Source organism: Bactrocera neohumeralis, chromosome 5, assembly GCF_024586455.1.
Source record: "Bactrocera neohumeralis isolate Rockhampton chromosome 5, APGP_CSIRO_Bneo_wtdbg2-racon-allhic-juicebox.fasta_v2, whole genome shotgun sequence".
Lineage (NCBI taxonomy): Eukaryota > Metazoa > Arthropoda > Insecta > Diptera > Tephritidae > Bactrocera > Bactrocera neohumeralis.
In genome coordinates, this window is record NC_065922.1 from 40,873,515 (window position 1) to 40,895,536 (window position 22,022).

At 35.8% G+C, this 22,022-nt stretch overlaps 1 protein-coding gene across 6 annotated transcripts in view; it reads right to left on the reverse strand.

The window, feature by feature from the left end:
- LOC126759963 (GTPase-activating Rap/Ran-GAP domain-like protein 3) overlaps positions 1–22,022 on the reverse strand; it is an 86,310-nt gene that overhangs the window by 35,573 nt on the left and 28,715 nt on the right. For 3 of the 6 annotated variants that reach the window (XM_050475250.1, XM_050475249.1, XM_050475248.1), the window contains one exon: positions 9,102–9,171. In XM_050475250.1, the coding sequence (XP_050331207.1) occupies positions 9,102–9,171 (70 nt within the window). Of the gene's footprint in view, positions 1–9,101; positions 9,172–17,525; positions 17,982–22,022 lie in introns of all 6 variants that reach the window. The other 3 variants (XM_050475251.1, XM_050475252.1, XM_050475253.1) reach the window with 2 other exon arrangements.

Consider the following 22,022-nt stretch of genomic DNA (forward strand, 5'->3'; position numbering starts at 1 on the left):
TATTGTAGTTACAATTATATTGTTTATTGTAAGTTGTTATGATTAGAAGTTCTTCCTAAAACTTGACAAATATTTGGAAAACATCATTCCAAATTATGCAAACAAATGAGGTAAATAGACGAAATAAAAACATGTTTTTGGCAATATATTACAATTGTTTAAACCCGCACTTATTTGATCTTCAAAACTCACGATTCATAGGAAATAGAGACTGGGTTGTTGCACAATATGTAGCTTAGTACTACGTTTATAATATTTTACTTCACCTAACGGTTAACTGCAGCTCTTAAAACTAAATAAGATAAATGCAGATTTACACTTATAAATGATCAGGTTGATGAAACGAGTAGAGTTCTGAATGATTGTCTGTGCGTCTATGAAGCTGAAGATTACATCCCTGGCAACCACAAGTCTCTCGGGAAGTAAATTAAAATTTTCCGTACCCATTCTCTTCACTTTGTGGATCAGCTTCTTTATGGTATGGGTAGCAATTGAAATGCAAGGTTCCGGTCCTGAAATCCTAAAGGCAGCTCCACAGAGGGTAAGCTCGTCGGTCAATTCATTCCTAACTACAGCCCTAAGAGGCAGCACCGAAATAAGATACACTTGGCTCAGATAGGATGTTTAGCCGTTCTATGTACTCCTGCAGCAATAGCGATGTAATGTCGTAAACTGAGAACGCTCTAAGGGATTGCCTCAGTGTGACCCTCCGAAAAATCACTGTTTTTCACAATTTTTTTAATGTTGGAGTTAACTAATCAGCATGATTTAATTGTTTTTATAAATAAATACATTCATGACGAATATATAATGATTTTTTTATGTTTATTTATTGGATACATAATAGTTGAATAAATTGTTGAAATGACACACAAACTCTTGTCATGTCATGTACTATGTCCACCTTTGCGGCCGCAATTTTGATCTAAAACATAAATCTCAAAAATGTTATTATTCTGTACGATAGTCGCTATCGCGCGATGAAAGTTTTTTTTTGTTTTTTGTATCGAACTTCGCCCTTTTTTCGACAGTTTTTTGTAGAAAAAAATAGGAATATTTCAAAAAAAATGAATAAAAGCTTAGATAGCGTGATAGCGTGATAGCGAATGACGTTAAAGTGTTCTCTCTTAATTGGAACTAAATGTCTTCAAAACTCTTTCTTTGAGAGTGGAAACGGTTTTGAAAAACACCATGCTGAGAAAAGACGTGTTTAAATATTGGAGTCGCTATGCTCTTCACTCTGTTCCCTTTCTACAAAAAACGCTGTAGCGAGCGTAATAATTTGAATTTCGATTTCAAAATGTAAGAGAATATTAATTACTGTGGCGGTAATTACCATTCGATAATGCATTAAAAAAAATCCTCGAAAATTTCATACTGAGACGATCCCTTAAGTGCCGCTTGATTACGCTGAGTATGGCTGTTGTTCGACACCTATTCCAATGTCTTCCGATGTTTTTGAGCCGGCAGTATAGTGGGCTGGTTGTTGCAGTGGGTCAAGCGTGTAGTTAATCCATTCAACCAAAAGACCGAGGGTAAATGTTAACTTATTCGTGAAGTTTACCTTTTTGGTAATACTGTCCCTCGGGAGATGAGCCAATGATGCTTTATCTCATAAGGCCTTCATTTGTTGGAACGAGATTACCTTCAATTTGGCATGCCGTTGTGCTGTGATTTGAAACACAGTGTGTTTAGCTTTTTGACTGATCACTAAGTTAAGTAGTATGAGTTCCTGCATGTCTTCTAAGGATGCTAGTGCAGATGCAGGCAAATTTCCGGTTTCAATAGATGCTTTCGCAGCCCAATCCCACAATCACCCAGAATTGTACTCTTCGTCATCAACCTGATCATTTATATGTGTAAATCTGAATTCATCTCCTTTGGTTTAAGTGCTACAAACAATCGTTAGGTGAAGAAAAATATTATAATCGTAATACCATGTTGCGAGAGTATAAAAGCATTATTACATAGAACAGAATTATACACATAAACAAACATTTTTTATCTGTGTAAACACATCGCATTAGAACGTAGTACTGAGTTACATATTGTGTAACAACCCAGTCTCTATTTCCTATGAATCATGAGTTTTGAAGATCAAATAAGTGCGGGTTTAAACAATTGTAATATATTGCCAAAAACATGTTTTTATTTCGTCTATTTACCTCATTTGTTTGCATAATTTGGAATGATGCTTTCCAAATATTTGTCAAGTTTTAGGAAAAACCTCTAATCTTAACAACTTACAATAAATAATATAATTCTAACTACAGTATTTCCAACAATCAAAAGAAATATTAAAACCTTTTAAAGTAAGATCAGCTTGACTATTTAAGGCACACTGAAGCTCACTAACAGCACAGTCGAAATCTGGCTAACAACAAAGCAACCTGCTGAGTTCTTATCAACGACGAATACAATATGAAATTGCTACCATCACTACTGGTGGGTATATTGGTTCTAACCATCACCACCAGATTTGCGGGTTACGCTCAACCAACGTCAACTACAACAACCTCGTCAGATACCACAACAACAACCACAGCAGCGTCATCAGATACCACAACAACAACTGCGGCTTCATCAGATACCACAACAACAACAACAGCAGCGTCAGCGGATGCTACCACAACAACAACAGCTGCTTCATCAACAAATTCCAGCGGCAGTAGTAGCAGTAACGCTGCTGCGAGGAGGAGAAGACGAAGAAGACAAGCTGCTAGAAGAAGACGTGCTAGAAGAAGAAGGCAACGTCGAGCCAACCGCAGAAGAAGACAACAAAGAAGGCGAAGACGAAGACAGCAAGCAAATCAGAGTGGCTAACTATGCAAAATTTCCTTAAACTGTAATTACTTACATGATAAATAAATAAATATTATAATATTATTCACTTTGAAGTTAATTGAAATCCCTTTTGCATGATATAAGGAAGACAATGAAAGGACATCTTTGTATCTGAGGTAACAAACCGGTTATATCCGATTTATTGACAATGGGGTTTGAGAATAATATTATAAGATATCGAAAATCGAGTGCAACCTCATCGGAGTATTCTTTTTTCATTTGAATGAGATATCTGCTATTAAGTTTTATTCATACAAACCAGCTACCGAGGGACAGAAACCATTGTATTTAATTTCATAAAAATACGAAAGTTGAAAATCACTACATTGTGTATACTGAAGCTAGAAGAAGGTCTGAAATGATTGCTTTTATTTCTACACTCCAAAATACTCAAGGACATGCTTGCAAGCAACTTAATTAAGATAAATGAGATATTTGATAGCATAGTATATGTTAAAGTGATCACGCCCACCTTAGCCTTCGCCCCGTCCTCAAAAAAACTTATGTTTCTTAATCTTGTGTGAGACATATATATATTTACAATTTTCATTAATTTTGTGTCAATAAAGTCCTGATCTGAATTTCCGTATAGGCAAATTAGGCACTTGCCTCGGGAACAAGAATTTTTAGGGCGACATTTTGGCTTATTTCGTTTATATATTTTATTTATTTGCTTATTTTATTTAAAGAATTATAAAATAATTTAAAAAATTGTTTTATTTATGATTTTTGTATGTAATATACATATGAAGTAAATTGTTAGTAATTAGGGTTAAATCGGTTTGTTAACTTAGATTCGTTCAAAGATATCCTTTTCTTATTTTGTATTCCACGTTATAGGATTTTCAATTAATTTCAGGGCAGATAATATACATACTGACATATTTATCATATTGGTAGCATATTTTCACGTTTCTTTCGGAAATATTTATTATTTACTTTTCTTTATTATAATAATTTTCGAAATTTATAAATTTGCTAAATTTTATTATAAAGACAAATACACTTGGAAGTTGTGCAGAATTGGGCATTTGGCTAGGATGGTAAACTGTCTCGGGTCGGTCCCGAATAAATTTTTACTTATAAGAAGAAACCAATCTTATATGGTACTCTCGCGACATGTTGTTACAGACACATACAACTTTTATCCACCTATTGATTATTTGTAACAGTTGCTTCTACTCGTATTCACAGGTCTCGAATCGAAAAACTGTTCGCATATGTACAATATCTATGTCACCGTAAAAGACAAATAGTTTGGATTTGCATTTTCTTCGAAATTCATTACTCACGCAAATGGCTCAAAAGGCCTTTCGGAAAACAGTTTTCTCGAATGCTCCAAGTGTTTCTCATCTCGGCTCGTAATTTTTATATTTCTGCACCGCATAATGGGACGGGAATATTGAGAGACTTATAGAGCGTAAGTTTTATTCGTCGATAGAGAGAGAACGGCTTCTCAATTGTCTATCGAACCCAAAGGAGCACCTGTTGGCAAAAGGTATTCTGCGCTTGATCTCGATTTCCAAGCTTATATTGTTGGTGGAATTTATGCTGATTCCGTGATAAATATACAAAGTACGCAACTTTTCCTCCAAACTTCTTGTTAAAGTCTGCGATGTCAAAATCATCTGTGCACCCCTGAAGAATTGTACTTTTAGAGTAAACACTTCGGTTCAGATTGGCGGAATGTATCACTTTTTTCAGCAATATATTGAAGAAGAGAGCCAGAGAGACTCACCCTGTTGAAAACTTCTTCTGGTATCGAGCGGCTCGGAGCAGTTCATATGAATTTCACAGGAATATTAAATTATGACGTCGAATTGGCAGCTCCTATTAATGCCATCTAAAACGGCTTTGAAATCGACAAAAAGATGATAGGTGCCAGCCGTTTTCGACGAAGACGCTTCAATACGGCCAAACCACGAATATTGAAAAAACAGTGAACATCCCCTCCCTCCCGATGATTGTTAACTTCTTTGGATGTTAAACTTATAAGCCCATATCTCATCGGAAGTTATAATGCTCTCCATGAATGTGTGATCAGAATTCGTACGATCAAGCATTTCCAAAAAGACGTGCTTACGGTTCTCTTTTTGAAAAATATTCATTTTTATCGAGTCGAGCAAGAACACCTCTCATACCAAAATTATCCAATAAAATCATTTAAACGTACTCGCGAGAGATGCGGAGCTCTCTTGTCATCCCTCTACCACTTGTCTGACGATTTCAGTGGGAGAGGTCGAAGATCGTTCAAAGAGAGACATGTCTTCAACGAACTCTCGACCGTCTGTGAAGGCTTTGTATAACTCATAGAATTGTGTTTTTAATAAAATTTAGTCACCTTAAGTCTTTTCTAACAATCGCAACACTTCCGCACATGAAATTTCGTTAATAATACAAAATTCGTTGTTCTATATTTTTATCCATTTTAAAATCGCAACGTACTACTGAGGTGAGTAGCTACGGTAAAAAAACTGGTTGAAAGTCCTATCAATTTTTTTCTTTTGAAATATCATTAACACGTAGATTTAAATTACATATAGTAGGGACAAAAATCGGGTGAAAACTTGCCCTAGACCTCATATAACTTAAACATTATTGCACCTGAAGATATTTCCTGGATTTGGTGAAAACTTATCCTCTGTTGGATACAATCGGCGAAGATTTGAAGACGCGCTTTTCTAGAGAAGTATTGGATGAATTTCAACTGAGTTTGCTGCTTCCAGAAAAAGTATGTGCTTTGAAAGCCAAAAAAATGGAAAATCTCATTGACTGCTTGAAAGATAGATTCAAAGGCCTTTTGGATAATGACAACATCGTGCGATGTTTGAAGCTCAAAGGTGAACTTGATGACCGGCAGTGCCATTGGGGTAGAAGCAAATGTCAAAAAACAACAAGTTACCTACTACTGCATTGGAAACGTTGAAGAACTGCGATAGAGCTATAGCCCATAATTCATAGTTATCTTCGCATATTCTGCACACTTCCTGTGACGAATGGGAGCTCTGAACGCTCTTTTTCGACACTTCGCCGCATAAAAACGTGGCTGAAGATGAACATGCTTTAAAATAGATTGATCGGCCTGGCGTTTCTACATACGCATCATGACAGTCCAGTAGTTGTAGAAGAAGTTCTTGAAAGTTTCTCAAAACTTGGCTCACACCGTTTTGTTTTGTGAAATTTTTCTATTCAATACTTGATGTTCCCCAATTAAAGTTACGAATTCGTAGATTGGGGTAATCAGGCCATTGCCACGCCCACAAATCGCCGTTAACCGAAACCTATTAAGTGCCATAACTAAGCACTAAATTAAGATATACATATGTAAAACTGTAATTTGGCACAGGGGCTCTGTGGGCGAAAAATAAAGTTAATGTATATACATATCTCCTAAACCACTAAAGTTAGAACAACCAAATTTGCCCAGCACGAATATTATAAGAACTTCTAACGAAAGTGTGAAAATGGAACTTCAAAACTAATAACTAAATGCGACAGAGACGTGGTAATTTGCTGCTTAGATGGTACGACAACGCTTTATAAGGTCCAGGGTAAAAATTGGACCATGGACATGGCACCTCTCACTTTTTGGTAAAATCCCATATCTTGGGACCCCACTGACCGATTTTGACAAAAGTTGGTAGGGGGTATTCTCTTCATATTCCTATGAAAATGAGCGAAATCGGACAATAACCACGCCAACTTCCCATATACTTGTAGTAGAACTTCAAATTCCACTTGATTCGTTCAGTTCCAGTACACAAATCAAGAAGCAATTAATATAACGGTATAAAACTTTGCATGAATAATACCTTTAATGTGTGCCACTTTATGACCAAAAATTGTTCAAATCCAACTAATCGAACCAATACTTCCTTCAATCCATATACCTAATATAAATAAATTGAGTTTCCATGTGACTTTTTACCACATTTATCGGCCAATATGTAGTTATCTCAATGAAAATTAGCTAGCGTGTCTACACTGTTATTATCTTTGTGCCTAAAATCGATAAATTTGAACGAAACTTGACTTGTCCTCTATATAATATCAGGATTTTCGAAAATCCGGCTGACTTTATTCCTTTATTCTATATGATTGATTTTTTAGTATGTGAAATAATATATTAATAGTATGAGATATTGGGAAAAATAAATAAATTTCTAAAGATACAAACATGCTTGGCATTAAAGTCGCCTCCCATAATAAATTTGTGTGGGTGCATATTGAAAAGTTCTTTATATTCTTCAACTAGTATTCTGTACCTCCGGCTTCAGAGACCCATATTAAAGTTTTCTTGTTTATTTAATATCTCAAGGATTTGGGTTAGTAAGTCTTCGGATAACTTAGTGTTTTTTCATTCACTACGTTTGAGTTCATTACTTCAGAAAAAGTGGGCTTACTCGTCTGTACACGATTCTGCTTGTTTTTTGCATTTTTGCATTTTTATTATTATTTTTATTGCACCGACTTTGGTTGAAATCGGTAGAAAAAGTTCCGAGATATATGATTTCACTTAAAATAGAGCGGTGCCACGCCCATTGTTCAATTTGACACTGGCAGGAAAACATTATTTTTCGAACGCACTGTAATGCTTCAAAGTATTGCCATGTACATATGTCATAGAAAAGTCCCCCACTTCTTATTTATACATCATTTAAGTTAAACAGATGTTTAACATTAAATATATATTATTTAGCTTTAATTCAATGTCCAAATTAGAGAGTTAATTTTATGTTGCCTTTATTAATTTGTAAGAAATATCCGGAAATGAGACATGCGCAAATTTAGTATACCGGAAAAAAGTTGCAGAAATAACAAATGTTTCTTTTACAATAACAATCTATTTGCATGTAAATAACGAATTCAAGGGTAACAAATATGGTTGGGGTATATATAGCACTGTTTCTTTTCTATTGAGTATAGTAACATCGTTACAAAAAGTTAAGACAATTATTAAAGAAATATAATGGCGAAATTTGTTCTACTATTAACCATATTGCTGGCCGCTATACTAATAGTGGTGAATTCTCAAACGACAAGTAATACTAGCCCAACAGCGACCAGTACAAATCAAGTTGCTTCTACTGTACGTCCAAATCGTCGTGGCCCAAAGAGAATAATTATACGACGAGGCAACAATTCAAGCAGTACCAACAGCAACGGTCGTAGAGTTCGTGTCATTAAAAGGACAAATAATGGCAATAACTCACGAAGAAGGATAAACATCAGAAGAGGAAACAGCCAAAATCGGAGGACTGGAGCCCGGAGAATTCGAAGAAACAATAATAGGAGGGTGAATGTAGCTCGAAGGACTTAACGCGTACGTGTAAGGGACTGGAAATTTAAATCGTTATTAACTTCAAAAAATATTATTAAAAAAATATATTTTAGTGAAGCTAAAATAATAATGTACATTTCAAATAATTGCCAAATGTCTTTATGAACTAATATATATAAATACATATACTTACAAAAACGTTTTTTAATTATTTTATTAGTAACGAATAGACAGTGACAAAAGATTTTAATGCAATCACATTTTTTGTTAACCCCTGAACAGGGTATATTCAGTTTGCCATGAAGTTTTGTAACACCCAGATGGAAACGTCGGAGACCCTATTAAATATAGATATGCAAGAACAACCTGATAAGCTGATACGATTTAGCTATATCCGTCTGTCCATCTGTATATACCTGAACTAGTTCCCCAGTTTTTGAGATATCGAATTGAAATTTTGCACATGTACTTTTCAATGTTTTTGTAGATGAAGTTCGCTATTACTAGAAATATATTAACCACGTTTTCTTCATAAGAAATTTTTGGAAGGTGCTCGAACTCTCAACCTCAATCCTCGAAATCTTAAACTCAAAATCAACAAATTTACGTAACCAAGACATATACTATATATGTAAATAGCATATACAATGCAAAAAGACGTTTTAAGCGAAAAAACTTTAGACACCGTGTGTTCGATTTCACAAGATCAATTTTCTTTAACAGATATTACTACTGTTTTGTGGATTTTGAGTTTGGGAATATTGTTTTAGTGGGGCTTACAACTCGAGACGATCGTTGAAGTAGTATTAAGAAGTAATTTTGAGTATTTTAGCTGTTGTAAACATTTAAATATTTTTACGGGAGAAAAATCTTAATATTATAATAAAAGTTATCTATTTATTGATTTTACTAAAATTACTCGTAGTAAAATATAACTTTTTTTTAAACGTCAGTATAATATAGACTAGGAACTTACTTGGTCAACTGAACCGTAATGATGGCGTGAAAAAACACCACGTCTTGATATTAATTCCGTAGCCGAAGAGCTGAAATGAAAGAACATTGAAATTGAAAATATTTTACGGTTGACCATGTAACACTCTTAATAGCAGTATTAGATCTAAAATCATGATATATAGTGGTTAGGAGTACTAATGTGATTATATCAACTGTCAGCACCCCGGGCCAGTATTATTATTATTAGAAAAGGCCAACTTAATTTCGATATAAGGCCAGAAGTACTTGTACATATTTTTTTTACATTGTTACTTTCTTCCGGTATATTTGGTTTTAAAAAGTTATGATCCAAATTCAATAGATCTTCGAGAAGGGTTGCCGAAATTTCTATTGGTGCTTGATCTATCTTTTATAAAGTAAAATACTTAGGTGGTATATAAAATTATATTAAATGTACAAGATACCATATATTATAATCAACCTTATATTAGGGATATTAAATTCAGATCTAGTTCTAGAGCAAATTCATAAATATTTTTAAGCAACCTTGTCTATTAGCCGATACAACTAGTGAAAAGTAAGGTGGAAAATCGGAAAACACTGCATCAGGTGTATTGGAATGAGAGTAACTAAACTGGTTACATTTATTTTGCGAATACTTACATACATATATCTATAAATTTATACGTATACCCTACAGCCAACTTAAAGTTTGATATTCTTATATAAGGTCTTATATTAGGTGTGTGGGAACTATAGTGATTTTTGACCTGATTTTATGGAAGTTCGAAAATCTTTATATTGCGCATAGGCGGTTAGGCGGTTAGGGAAAGTAATGACCCGGTTTTATCAATTTTTGACCCAAAAGCAAGTAATTACCAGAAAAGTTTATTTCTGATTTTTAATAATATATCTAGCAGACTGACCGAGTCAGGCATAGGCAACGATATTCACATATTCATTATCTGGGGCTTAAAACATCAAAACCGGATATAAAATTTGTGTTACATTGAAATATACTAATAAGTACGTAAATATTATCATACAATATGCATCTGTATAAATACATCGCATTAGAACATAGTACTATTTGCTGTGAATAATATTTTTTGAAGACCACGCATGTGTCGGTTTAAACAATTGGTACTTTTTTCATATGTGTAACATATTACCAAAAATGTTCTTTTTTCGTCTATTTATTTACCTAGTTTTTCTCAAATATTTGTCAAGTTTTAGGAAGAACTTAATCGTAATAATTTGCAATAAAAAAGAATAATTCTAACTACATTATTTCCAAGACTAAAAACAGATATTAAAATTTATGAAAGTATGATCAGATTTACTATTTAAGGCATACTAACCCTTACTAACAGCACAGTCGAAATCTAGCAACAAACAGCAGAACAACCTGCCGAGTTTTTACCAAAGGCGAATAAAATATGAAAACGCTACCATACTTATTGGTGGGTGTATTGGTTATAACCATCACTACCAGATTTGCGAGTAACGCTCAACCCGCAACATCACCAACAGGTACATCAGCAACATCTCCTACGGGTACATCATCTACAACAACAGCAGCTGCCACCTCCCCAACAGCCACTTCCACAACAAATTCTAGTAGCACTACCAGTAATGCTGCTGCGAGAAGGAGAAGACGAAGAAGACAAGCTGCTAGAAGAAGACGTGCTAGAAGAAGAAGGCAACGTCGAGCCAACCGTAGAAGAAGACAACAAAGAAGGCGAAGACGAAGACAGCAAGCAAATCAGAGTGGCTAGCTACAACAAAACTTCCTTAAATAAGTTTGAAATCTCTAAAAATCTTATTGCAAAGCATAAGAAAGATCATGGAAATACATATTCAAATAAATAGAGGGTATCGTAACTTATGGAATATATTTCAATGTACGTTGTTTTATTGTGTTGTATGGCCAAATGGCTTTTGAGTACAATAGAGGACAGAGACTATATGAGTAGGTGCTCCAATGCACTCGGTTTGGCATGCCTGTAATTAAATTAATACTACTTCTGATCTTATATACTTTATAACGTTTTACTAATAGCCAAGCTTCAATATAAATAATTTGTTCTAGATTCTTACCCTCTTTTTAGCTAGAATAATTTTGCCAAAATTTTTGCCACTTCAATACTTGCATTAGAGTGAAACGGTTAAGAAATTGTGAATGGATTACAATCATATTTGACATCTACTTATTACATACTTAATTGAAAATTTAGTGTCTCTGATATACACAGGTCTTTAGTTAATGAGTTATCGCACTTATACCTGTAGTAGTGAAACCCACACAAGAGTTATGGGCAACTGTAATAGCTCGCCCGATATTACCATTGCTAGTGGTGGTCTGATAAATAGCATAAAATTTCGACCTATGCTAACTCTCACATCAGACCATCTGCCCATAATTAATTGCGGTGGGCAACCGCACCTTCGTTAACTGTAATAAAGCTAACTGGGTCGGCTTCACAAAATTTACACCTTCAACACTCTACCCATTCTTACGGACGTATCTGTTGGATAACGTCGATTCTGCAAGGTGATCGCAGCAGCTATCGCTTGCTTCATCCCGGCTGGAAGAATAGCGGAACTTCGCCCCAATTTCCCAGCCGAAGCAGCCGTTTTAACTAGTGAGCGCGACACCTTATGCCATGCCGATCCCGGGGATCTCCGAATAAGGGATCTCAATTTGGAGATTCGGTGATTGGTAAACCATCATAAGTGGATGAAATGGATAGAGCACCTGAAGTCCTGCAACCTCTCCACCGGGGAGAGTAGGCTTTGGGCTGGTGTCAAGGCTTTGTCTAACCCGAAGAGACATGACGACCGAGTTGAAGTTCAATTCAATGGTTATGTTGTCTCGGACCCGAAGAAGTGCGGGAGCTATTTTAGCCGGCAATTTACACTGCACCCTTCGGTAGATAAAACCAAGCGATGTGTTAACCGACGGCTGCCTTAATTAGAAACCACCCTGTGAGAGAACGGTCCACGTAGCGTTGGTCCTCAATCTGATCACTATTGCGGAAGAGTGGTTACTGAAACCTGGAAAAGCAGTTTATCGTCCGCTCGAGTGAAGACACTGAGCCTTGCACTCCTGACCTTCACTCACCACCAGCCTTGTCAAAAGCTTTTGACTTTCTAAAAGACTGAAGAGATGGACCATGAAATACCTGAGCGGTCGACAATCATCCGTATTATTTCGAGGTGAAACATCTAACCTGGAGAGAATTAAACAGGGTGTTCCGCAGGGTGCCGTCCTCTCCCCGCAGCTGTTTAACTTCTACATCTCTACACCGCATTTGCCTGATTTACCTTCGTGTAACTTCTGGCTATTCAGCAAATTCACATGACCACTCCGAGGACACCGTTTTGACTCAATTGATGATATAAAAGTTGAATCGAAGAAGACGAAGGATTTTTCAAGTGCTATGATGACTAGAAAATTCGCTGGCATAAGTGTATTGCTGCGGGAGGAGATTATTCAAAATTGATCACAGTAGTTGATCACAGTAGTTACAGTATAAAAATGATTTTGCGTTGTATAAGGATTTCAAACATTTTAGGGACCTTTATGCTCGATAATATATGAAGTTCTAAAATCATTTCGTTATGGATATGGGAATTACAGTGAAGAACTGAATCTATTTAGTCCATCCTTAGCACGAGGCTACATTAATATCAGGAAAATATTCCCTTTGACCGATTTATTTTAAATTACTTGTATATACCACTTGATTTATGTATATCATTCGTTTCATTTTGACACGCTTAAATCTCTGATCTGAGATTTCCGAAAATTTGATTTACGGTAAAAGTTGACAAATTACCTAACTAGTGGATTGCCAATTATTGGATTAGTGAAATAAAATTTCACAAATTTAATTCTTCCGAAATACACATCCCATACAGAAACACAGTTTCCGTAAATTAGTTTCCTAATGAGAACAATTGAGGTTCTCAAAGCTTGAAGAAAAGCAGGAAAATGGGGGAAAAAATTTAATTTTCGTTGAAAATACTTGCAAAAAGTGCAGCAGTTATACGAATGCATCAAAAGCCCAGATGCATTTGCCTGAACAATCAGCTAGTTTTGGTTTCATTTCCCCAATGCAAAAACGATTTATAAAGCGGAAATACATATTTTAGTCACAATGCTGCTGTAAATGGGTATTTGCAATGAATTTCTCAGCCTTGACTTTGCTTCCTTCTCTTTGTAAATGTGCTTCCCACTACAACTTGGCATTGTTTAAATTTTTCGCCCCTCTACTTCAACTCATATTTGGGTCTTTCCAATTTGTTGATATTTCTTTTCATTTTTGTGCTTTATTGGAGGGCTATGAGGAGCATTAAATGTGCAAGTGATGAAAAGAAATTTGTATTGCATGACAGCATTTTTTATACAACTTGAAACATGTTGCACGGTGAATAATGGTATTTTTATCCAAGCATTGGTTGTAACACCTACAACTAATCTAAATAAATATAAGCTTATAAATGATATATATACATAAAAATTCATATATAAAATTCATAAGTGCATACATTTTGGTATCAGAATTTAAGTAAAAAAATTTAAGCTACATACATAGATACATAGAATCATGGTAAGGAGTGCAGTCTCGGTTTAAAATTTATTGGTAACCCGAAGAAGCCCGCAACCCCTAAGGAGTTTGAAGCACATATCTTGCAGATTTGCAAAACTTTCGAAAGATTCTCTTCAAAGCTACTGAAAGTGCAATAACGACCTGACGAGTTCAGCTTAGAAGCATAAGTTTAATCGTTAAGATAGTTAGTAGGCTCGCTTGTGAAAAAATATTAAAATTGCAGTATTGGACTTGTACCGCAAACATTTACACGTTCAATTTCCGCCACAATTAGTATATAACATTCTTTAGATACCCTTACATTACAGCTTAAATAAGACAGAAAGATGAATAATATCACACGTATATACTATATGACACCTTTGGAAACTCTATTAGATTCTAGCAGAGGAAAGAAAATAACGAAAGCAGTGACAGTCGATTTTCACAGCTTCTTTTGAGTCTAATTTTTCACTTGCATAATCATTCGTCGTAGAAAGGAACAGTTATATTTTGTTGCCGGTCTAAAGGGAGGATACATAAGAAGCACAAATCATGCCCCAGGAGCTTCCTCTCTTACTAAAAAAACTGTCCGATTTGGGGGATTGTTTACTTCAGATTCAGTTTTCGAACTGAAGATAAACTATTAAATAGGGCAATTTTCTTTACGCTGGTGGCCATCTTTGAGGAGTATTCAAACAGTACCGAGGAAAGCAAACACAAAACTCTTTACGACATTTTTATAGTACGAAATTTTATCTTTTTAACATTACGCTGCATGTTGTGCCCATTCCACTCATACGGGACGGGAGATACAGATTACTGAAGCTAATTAATGGGAAATTATATAGATAAAGTGGACGCTAAACCAAACCTTCAGTCGATATTACCACTAAACTTTGTTAAAATATCTCTCAAATCGAGCGATTTATAAGATATTAACTTAATCTGAAGGTATAAATTACCATATTTCACACTTAGGCTAGAATAAGCCTATTTATAACAACTAAGGAGGGACTAAGTTCGGTTGCAACCCAACATTTCATACACTTGTAAGTTGCAGGAATAAAATCCAGAGAACGACCTTAAGGTGTAAAATGTCAACCTGAGGATCGGAATCCAAGCAATTTCATATATACTATATATAAATCAAACAGTTTTCGACATATTCACCATAAGGTGTGTTAGAAAAACGAAAATCTGTATATGTAGTATATGGAAGTTGGGGTGGTTTCGACCCGATTTTATCTATTAACTATTATCATGCCACATACTAAAAAAAAGTTCCCTGGGTTACATTAAGGTACCTCCCATATAATAAAAATCATATCGAGTAAGTCAGCCGGATATTTGAAAATTCGGGTAATTGTTATATGGCGGATAGGTCAAGTTTTCGCCCAATTGTCTTCGGCACCAAGATATACTGTTATGAGTAAAATATGTTCTGTGATTTTCATTGAGATAACTAAAATATTGGCCGATATGCATATGCTGCATAAAGTCACCTGGAAGTGCGAAAATTTCATATTAGGTATATAAGTGCTCAGGGAATATGATTCAACCCAATTTTGATACTCAGAGATACTAAGTTCAGTTGTATATCCCATATATCGACCGTTATATTCGATTAAAAGTCAACAATAGATTATTTAGTTCATATTTCCGGTTTTTGGGGGCTTGAACAGTTTTGGTTGGATTTGGAAAAGTTTTGGTCATAAGGTGACATACTTTAAAAGAATTTAAAATTGTGCTTTGTGGGAATTAAGCGTGGTTGTAGTACAATTTCGCCCATTTTGACATTGTGACATTTAGTCGAAATCGGTCGACCAGATAACGACATGTGATTTTTAACCAAAGAGTTGGCGGTTCAATTTTTACCCCAACTCTCATAAAGCCTTCTCTCTTGGCGGTAAATTTTAACGCCTCTGACGTGTTCAGTTATTGATTTATCGCGCTTTTAGTAGGTTTCAGCAGATTTCATCTACTTTCACACTATCGATAGGAGTTCTTACAACTTTTATTTAATCTTAAATGGTTTAGGAGATATATACAATCAACTTTTCAGAGTTTTTTTTCGCTCAGGTGCCCCTTGCTACTGTTATCCCTTGTTCGAAGGTACAGTTTTATATTGTAATTAAGTGCTTAGTTACGACACCAATGATGTGGCAGTGGCCCGATTACACCCATCTACGAACTCGTAAATTTTTGTACTAAGGCATCCGTAGCTTAAACGCACGGACGGACGGACATATAGTCACCCGGATGTCAACTTTTCTCTATATCGCTTAGATTTAGGTGATACGTACAACCGTTAGGTGAATCAAGCTATTATAAACTATAGCAGTAGGTTGCAAGAGTATAAAGGGCTTATTATATAACTATCGTTTCCTGTAACGTTTTGTGTATTAGTATTCAGCAAATTATTATTTAAGAAAAATGGAAGGGATCATACATACCTTCGAATACATAATGTTTGCTAGTTATAGGGGGTCTAGAGCAAATTTTTAACCGACTTTATTCATTCTAAGTACAAATATATACCGTTATTAGAAAAGCACGATATCTAAATTGTATTAAGATAACTCACATATGAGCCGATATATGCGGTATAAAGTTATCCGGAAGTTCGAAAATCTTGAATTAGATATATAGGGTTAGCCCCTAGGTAAGAACTCGAATCAACATACATATTTGTAACACACGGACATACCACTTTCCAGGAGATAATTCTCTCCAAATTTTAATTTTAAACAAGAAAAAACGTTAACTTCGGCTGCACCGAAGCAAATATACTCTTCACAGGTGCATTTCTTTTAGTAACTATATGTTCAGTTTGTATATGCTATAGTAATCCGACCTGAACAATTTTTTCGGAGATTATACTGTTGCCCTAGAAAATAATCTATAACAAATTTCGTCAAGATACCATGTCAAATGCGAAAGTTTTCCATACAAACCCTTGATTCCGATCGTTCGGTTTATATGACAGCTATGATTTTTTCTCTAATTTAAAGAAATCACTTCCATCATTAAATAATCATTTAGGTTGTAGAACTTCGTAACCCATTTCTCACTTTATGACCGTTATGAAGCCTCTTCTGCTCATTTACAGCCCTTTCAATTGCGAACTGACTTAAGTTACATATGTATTTCTGAATGAATTTGTGAATTTAAATATTTTAATTCAAGAATTGGATTTAGGAATTATATGATGACCATTTAAGTAGGAGATTAAGTCCATAGCCTTTTGACAATAAAACTTTTTACATAAATGCATATATTTTTGAAACCAAGTTGAAGTCAATGAACTGGGTTAAGAGTTCCAGACTCTTTCATTCATATGCTAATTAAAGCATTATCTACAATTTTGCTGTATCCCCTAACTTTGCTAATATTAAGCTAATATATTGAAGTATATTGGCATAATTTAAAATTTTGTAGAAAATTCAAACGCCATCAAATTGGTCAGATGTACCATATTTGAACACTACCAACTGATTTAACTTCGAGAACAAGCAAATCGACACTTCATGCAGATGTCGCCTCGAAGTACACAAATTGCTATTTGGATTGATGTTGCGGATTCGTACGCCCAATGCATTTTCATTAAAACTAATATACTATGCGCGCACAAGTACTATGCACTTCTGATATGTGGGTGGCTGCTGTCGAAACGGCCAAGTGGCTACTGGTAAATTACTACTTTGATTCACAGTTCAATGTTTTCAATGTTGCGGTTGTAGGGAGAAGTGCACTTTAACCAGCTACTCTTAAGAGCACCAACAAGCACATACCTTTAACAAACTTACATTTGACGCTTTATATACATACATATGCAAAGCACTTACATAACGCTCGATGCCCGCCGCTGCAGCACACGCAAAGCCCCGATGTCCTTGTGCGGAGGGACTCGATGTGTAGTCGGTGGCGCGCATAAACTTTGACTGCGGTCACGTACGTTCTCCTCGCGATATGATCGAAAGATGGTGGCCAGTTTCAGATTGAAGCACAACATGATTGCCAGACGAGAAGCCTAGTTTCTTGTTATTGTGTACAAGTATTTTTTACTAGTGTTAGGGGGTTTTACTTTTGTGCTATAAATAAATACATTTTGTCACAATGCATTTTTGATAACTTTCTATATCGAATTCTCGTTTTGCTGTTTGACTTTTATAACTAATATTTTTTCTTTGCTTTGTTTTATTTATCTTGCTGATATAAGGTTTAGGTTGTAGAGTCCGTTGTTAAAATTGCCTTACTTTTGTTATTGATAGTTGATTTATGCGTACAATCAGAATATTTGCCTTTATAAATTAAATATTTCTATGTTGTTGATAACCGCTTAATTATTTAACTTTAAATTTAAAGTAAGCTCGGATAATCTCATTATCAGCAACTCAATTTTTAATGCGATAAAATGGCTAAAGAATTTCAAACCATGCTTAATTTCACTAATCCTTAAGGAAACCGTTACTATCGCTTTACAACTGGAGGAAAAAATTCCTTTAATTTAAATCTATTTAAATTCTCTCTGCCGTTTAATATTTATTGATTTCTTAGCTGGTTTACTAACTCATAAGGCGACCTTAAACTATTGACTTTTTGACCCAAAAACGCTGACGCGCTCTAGTTAAATAAATACTCAGAAATATGCATTTGGAAACGAATAGTATAAGCAAACTGTCTTCAAATTTTGCTGGTGCCAAAAATGGAAATTATTCTGACTGGATGAGTAAATTATGAATTATATACCTATATGTGTGCGTTTCGGCGTTTAACGTATAGTGTTACCTGGTGAGAGGAACCGGAAAGCAACGAAGGCTAAAAGCATACATCTAAGAAACAGTGGAAGATTAGAAGTTTAGGGAGTGGTTCAATGAAAAACAAATGATAACTGAAACAATTTGACTCAATGGTTTAAAATTATACATATATTTATCTTGAGCGCAATAATGTAAACTTGGTAAAATAAAAGTAGGCAACTTTCGAAAGTTTATATCCACATTTATATATTGCAACATGTGTTGTAGTAATGGCAATTATAACTAAACTATATATATATTCCTAGTCATACACTTTCGTTGCAATGCCTTAACTAGCTTAGAACTGAAAGTCGATAGCATACTTGAGGGGTGCCGTTGTGCAAATGTGTTCTACAATGTTTGCATACTGACTTGATGAACTTAAAAGTGTGTCATAACAAGTAGCCATGTTTACATACGTAGGCAACTAACATGCATTACACATGTGTGCGTGTTGTGCGTGTAGGTTTCCCTTATCAATTTCGGTGCCATTCATTGGAGAATTTGCAATGCATTTTTCGTGCACTATATTTCGCGCACAGCGTGTCTAGCACTTTGTTTATACTGGAACAGCATGGCCGACCTAGTTTAGCACACATGCACGTGTGCATGCATGTATGCGATAATGTAACATGTGTACTGGCATTTGACTATCACTATAAAAACAAGTAAGGAGGTGCCAAGTTCGGGCATAACCTAACAATTTATATTTTCGCAATGTGCAATGATCAAAGCCGGGGAAATACCTTCAGGTGTTCACAAAGTTTTACATTAAACGAAAAAAAAACAATAAATTCAGTTGCACCGCAGATAATATACCCTACATACAAATGTGCATGTTTTATAGTATAAAATGGTACAAAAAGATGTTTATCTTGATTTTGATCGCTCGATTTGAGTAGAAGAGTAACGATTATTTTTAACAGCTTTTCCCAGAAAACTAGTTTTCGCACGTTAGCCCCCTTTTCGTAGACCAGGTCACATATATACACACATGTAGATGTATTTAATGGTCAGCATGACTTTACATGGTCTCAGACATTTTCTTTTGTTTGTTCCAATCTTCGTTTGAAACATAATATACCCTTTTCCGGGTACACAAATACAAGGAGCGTTTCGAAGTAAACAGGACTCACAAAAAAAACAGAAGAAATGGCTTTTTCGGCAAAATCAATTTATTTTATTAAAAATAATCTCTTTGTGCTTCAATACAGCTTTTTGCACGGTCCAAAAGCTTGTTGAAAAAGTGTTTCAGCTCGTTGGCCGGTATGGCCGCCAGTATGCCGGTGCAAGCCTTTGGAATGGCCTCTAAGTCTGCATAACGCTTTCCTTTCATGGGCAAATGCATTTTTCCGAAAAGGAAGAAGTCGCACGGTGGCATATCAGGTGAATACGGGAAGTGGTTAATGGTTAAAATGTGATTTTTTGCCAAATAATCGGTCGCAAGCGTCGATTGAATGTTGGATTCTGAGGAATTTTTGGTCGTCAGTCAATTTGTGCGGAACAAACCGTGCACACACCTTTCGTAAGCCCAAATGCTGGGTCAAAATGCGATAAATCGATGTTTTGGAGATTTTCAATTCCATTTCCATGAATTTCACCATCAATTGAAACATTTCGGTAAAAGTCTTACCAATTTTAAAATAAAATTTAATGTTGGCTCTTTGTTCGAAACGCATTTTCACACCGATAACACAAACATACTGACAATTAAAACGCAAGTACTTCACTTCCAAATTTGGTATCCCCGCAAAACTAATACGGCTGTGTAAACTGACGTTGAGTAACACCAAAAGCTCCGTCAGGATCGGGAAGGACCTCTCCGAGCCGTTCGATACCAAACGAGGTTTCAGACAAGGCGATTCCCTATCGTGCGACTTTTTCAACCTGCTTTTGGAGAAAATAGTTCGAGCCGCAGAACTAAATAGAGAAGGTACCATCTTCTATAAGAGTGTATAGCTGTTGGCGTATGCCGATGATATTGATATCATCGGCCTCAACACCCGCGCCGTTAGTTCTGCTTTCTCCAGGCTGGACAAGGAAGCACAGAAAATGGGTCTGGCAGTGAACGAGGGCAAGACGAAGTATCTCCTGTCATCAAACAAACAGTCGTCGCATTCGCGACTTGGCACTCACGTCACTGTTGACAGTCATAACTTTGAAGTCGTAGATAATTTCGTCTATCTTGGAACCAGCGTAAACACCACGAACAATGTCAGCGTAGAAATCCAACGCAGGATAACTCTTGCCAACAGGTGCTACTTCGGACTGAGTAGGCAATTGAGAAGCAAAGTCCTCTCTCGACAAACAAAAACCAAACTCTATAAGTCACTCATAATTCCCGTCCTGCTGTATGGTGCAGAGTCTTGGACGATGTCAACAACGGATGAGTCGACGTTGCGAGTTTTCGAGAGAAAAGTTCTGCGAAAGATTTATGGTCCTTTGCGCGTTAGCCACGGCGAATACCGCATTCGATGGAACGATGAGCTGTACGAGATATACGACGACATCGACATAGTTCAGCGAATTAAAAGACAGCGGCTACGCTGGCTAGGTCATGTTGTCCGGATGGACGAAAACACTCCAGCTCTGAAAATATTCGACGCAGTACCCGCCGGGGGAAGCAGAGGAAGAGGAAGACCTCCACTCCGTTGGAAGGACCAAGTGGAGAAGGACCTGGCTTCGCTTGGAATATCCAATTGGCGCCACGTAGCGAGAAGAAGAAACGACTGGCGCGCTGTTGTTAACTCGGCTATAATCGCTTAAGCGGTTTCTACGCCAATTAAGAAGAAGAAGACTTCACTTCCAATCAATGAAATGTCATGAAATTCTGAAATTCTCACTAGACAATTGATAAAGATAGCAGAGTCGCACTAGTCGACATATAGATGATGAGGTTCAAAAAGTCCTTATTGCTTTGGAACGCACATTGTATTCAATAATATTTGCTAGCTATACTATAGGTCATATAATCAGTATGTTTGGTATCAATGACCTCGAAAATGTATCGCAGGATTTCTACTATTTTTGAATGATATGGCTTAGCTTGACTGGTTCTTGATTTATATATTCTAAAGTGGAAGAATCATGCAAATGACGTTTTCAAAATCTGCTTTTTACACAATGATATAAGAAGGTATGTTATACCAAATTGGTAGACTGGTTTCTGAGGTAATGATTTCACCTAAAATTGGGCCACATACGAATTCTGAACTGTAGTGAAAATTAAATGCTCCTGACGGCATTTTTAGTAGTTTTCAACATAACCATTATATGGTGGGTGGTCGAGGTTTTCATCCGATGTCCTCCATTTTTACGCTGTTTTCCATTTTTTTATTAGTTATTTGTTAATTTTAGAAGAGTATAGAAAAAAATTAAAAACTAAAAAAAGTAAAAAATTTCAAAAATTATGAGCTGACGAAGTGGGGGGTCTCTAAAAATTTCCACGTGACCATACCCATGATTTCAACCCTCCTAGTTATCTGAAACCAAAAAAAAAAAGATTGTTAATCTAGAATAATGTCGCAATGGCCGGAACTACGG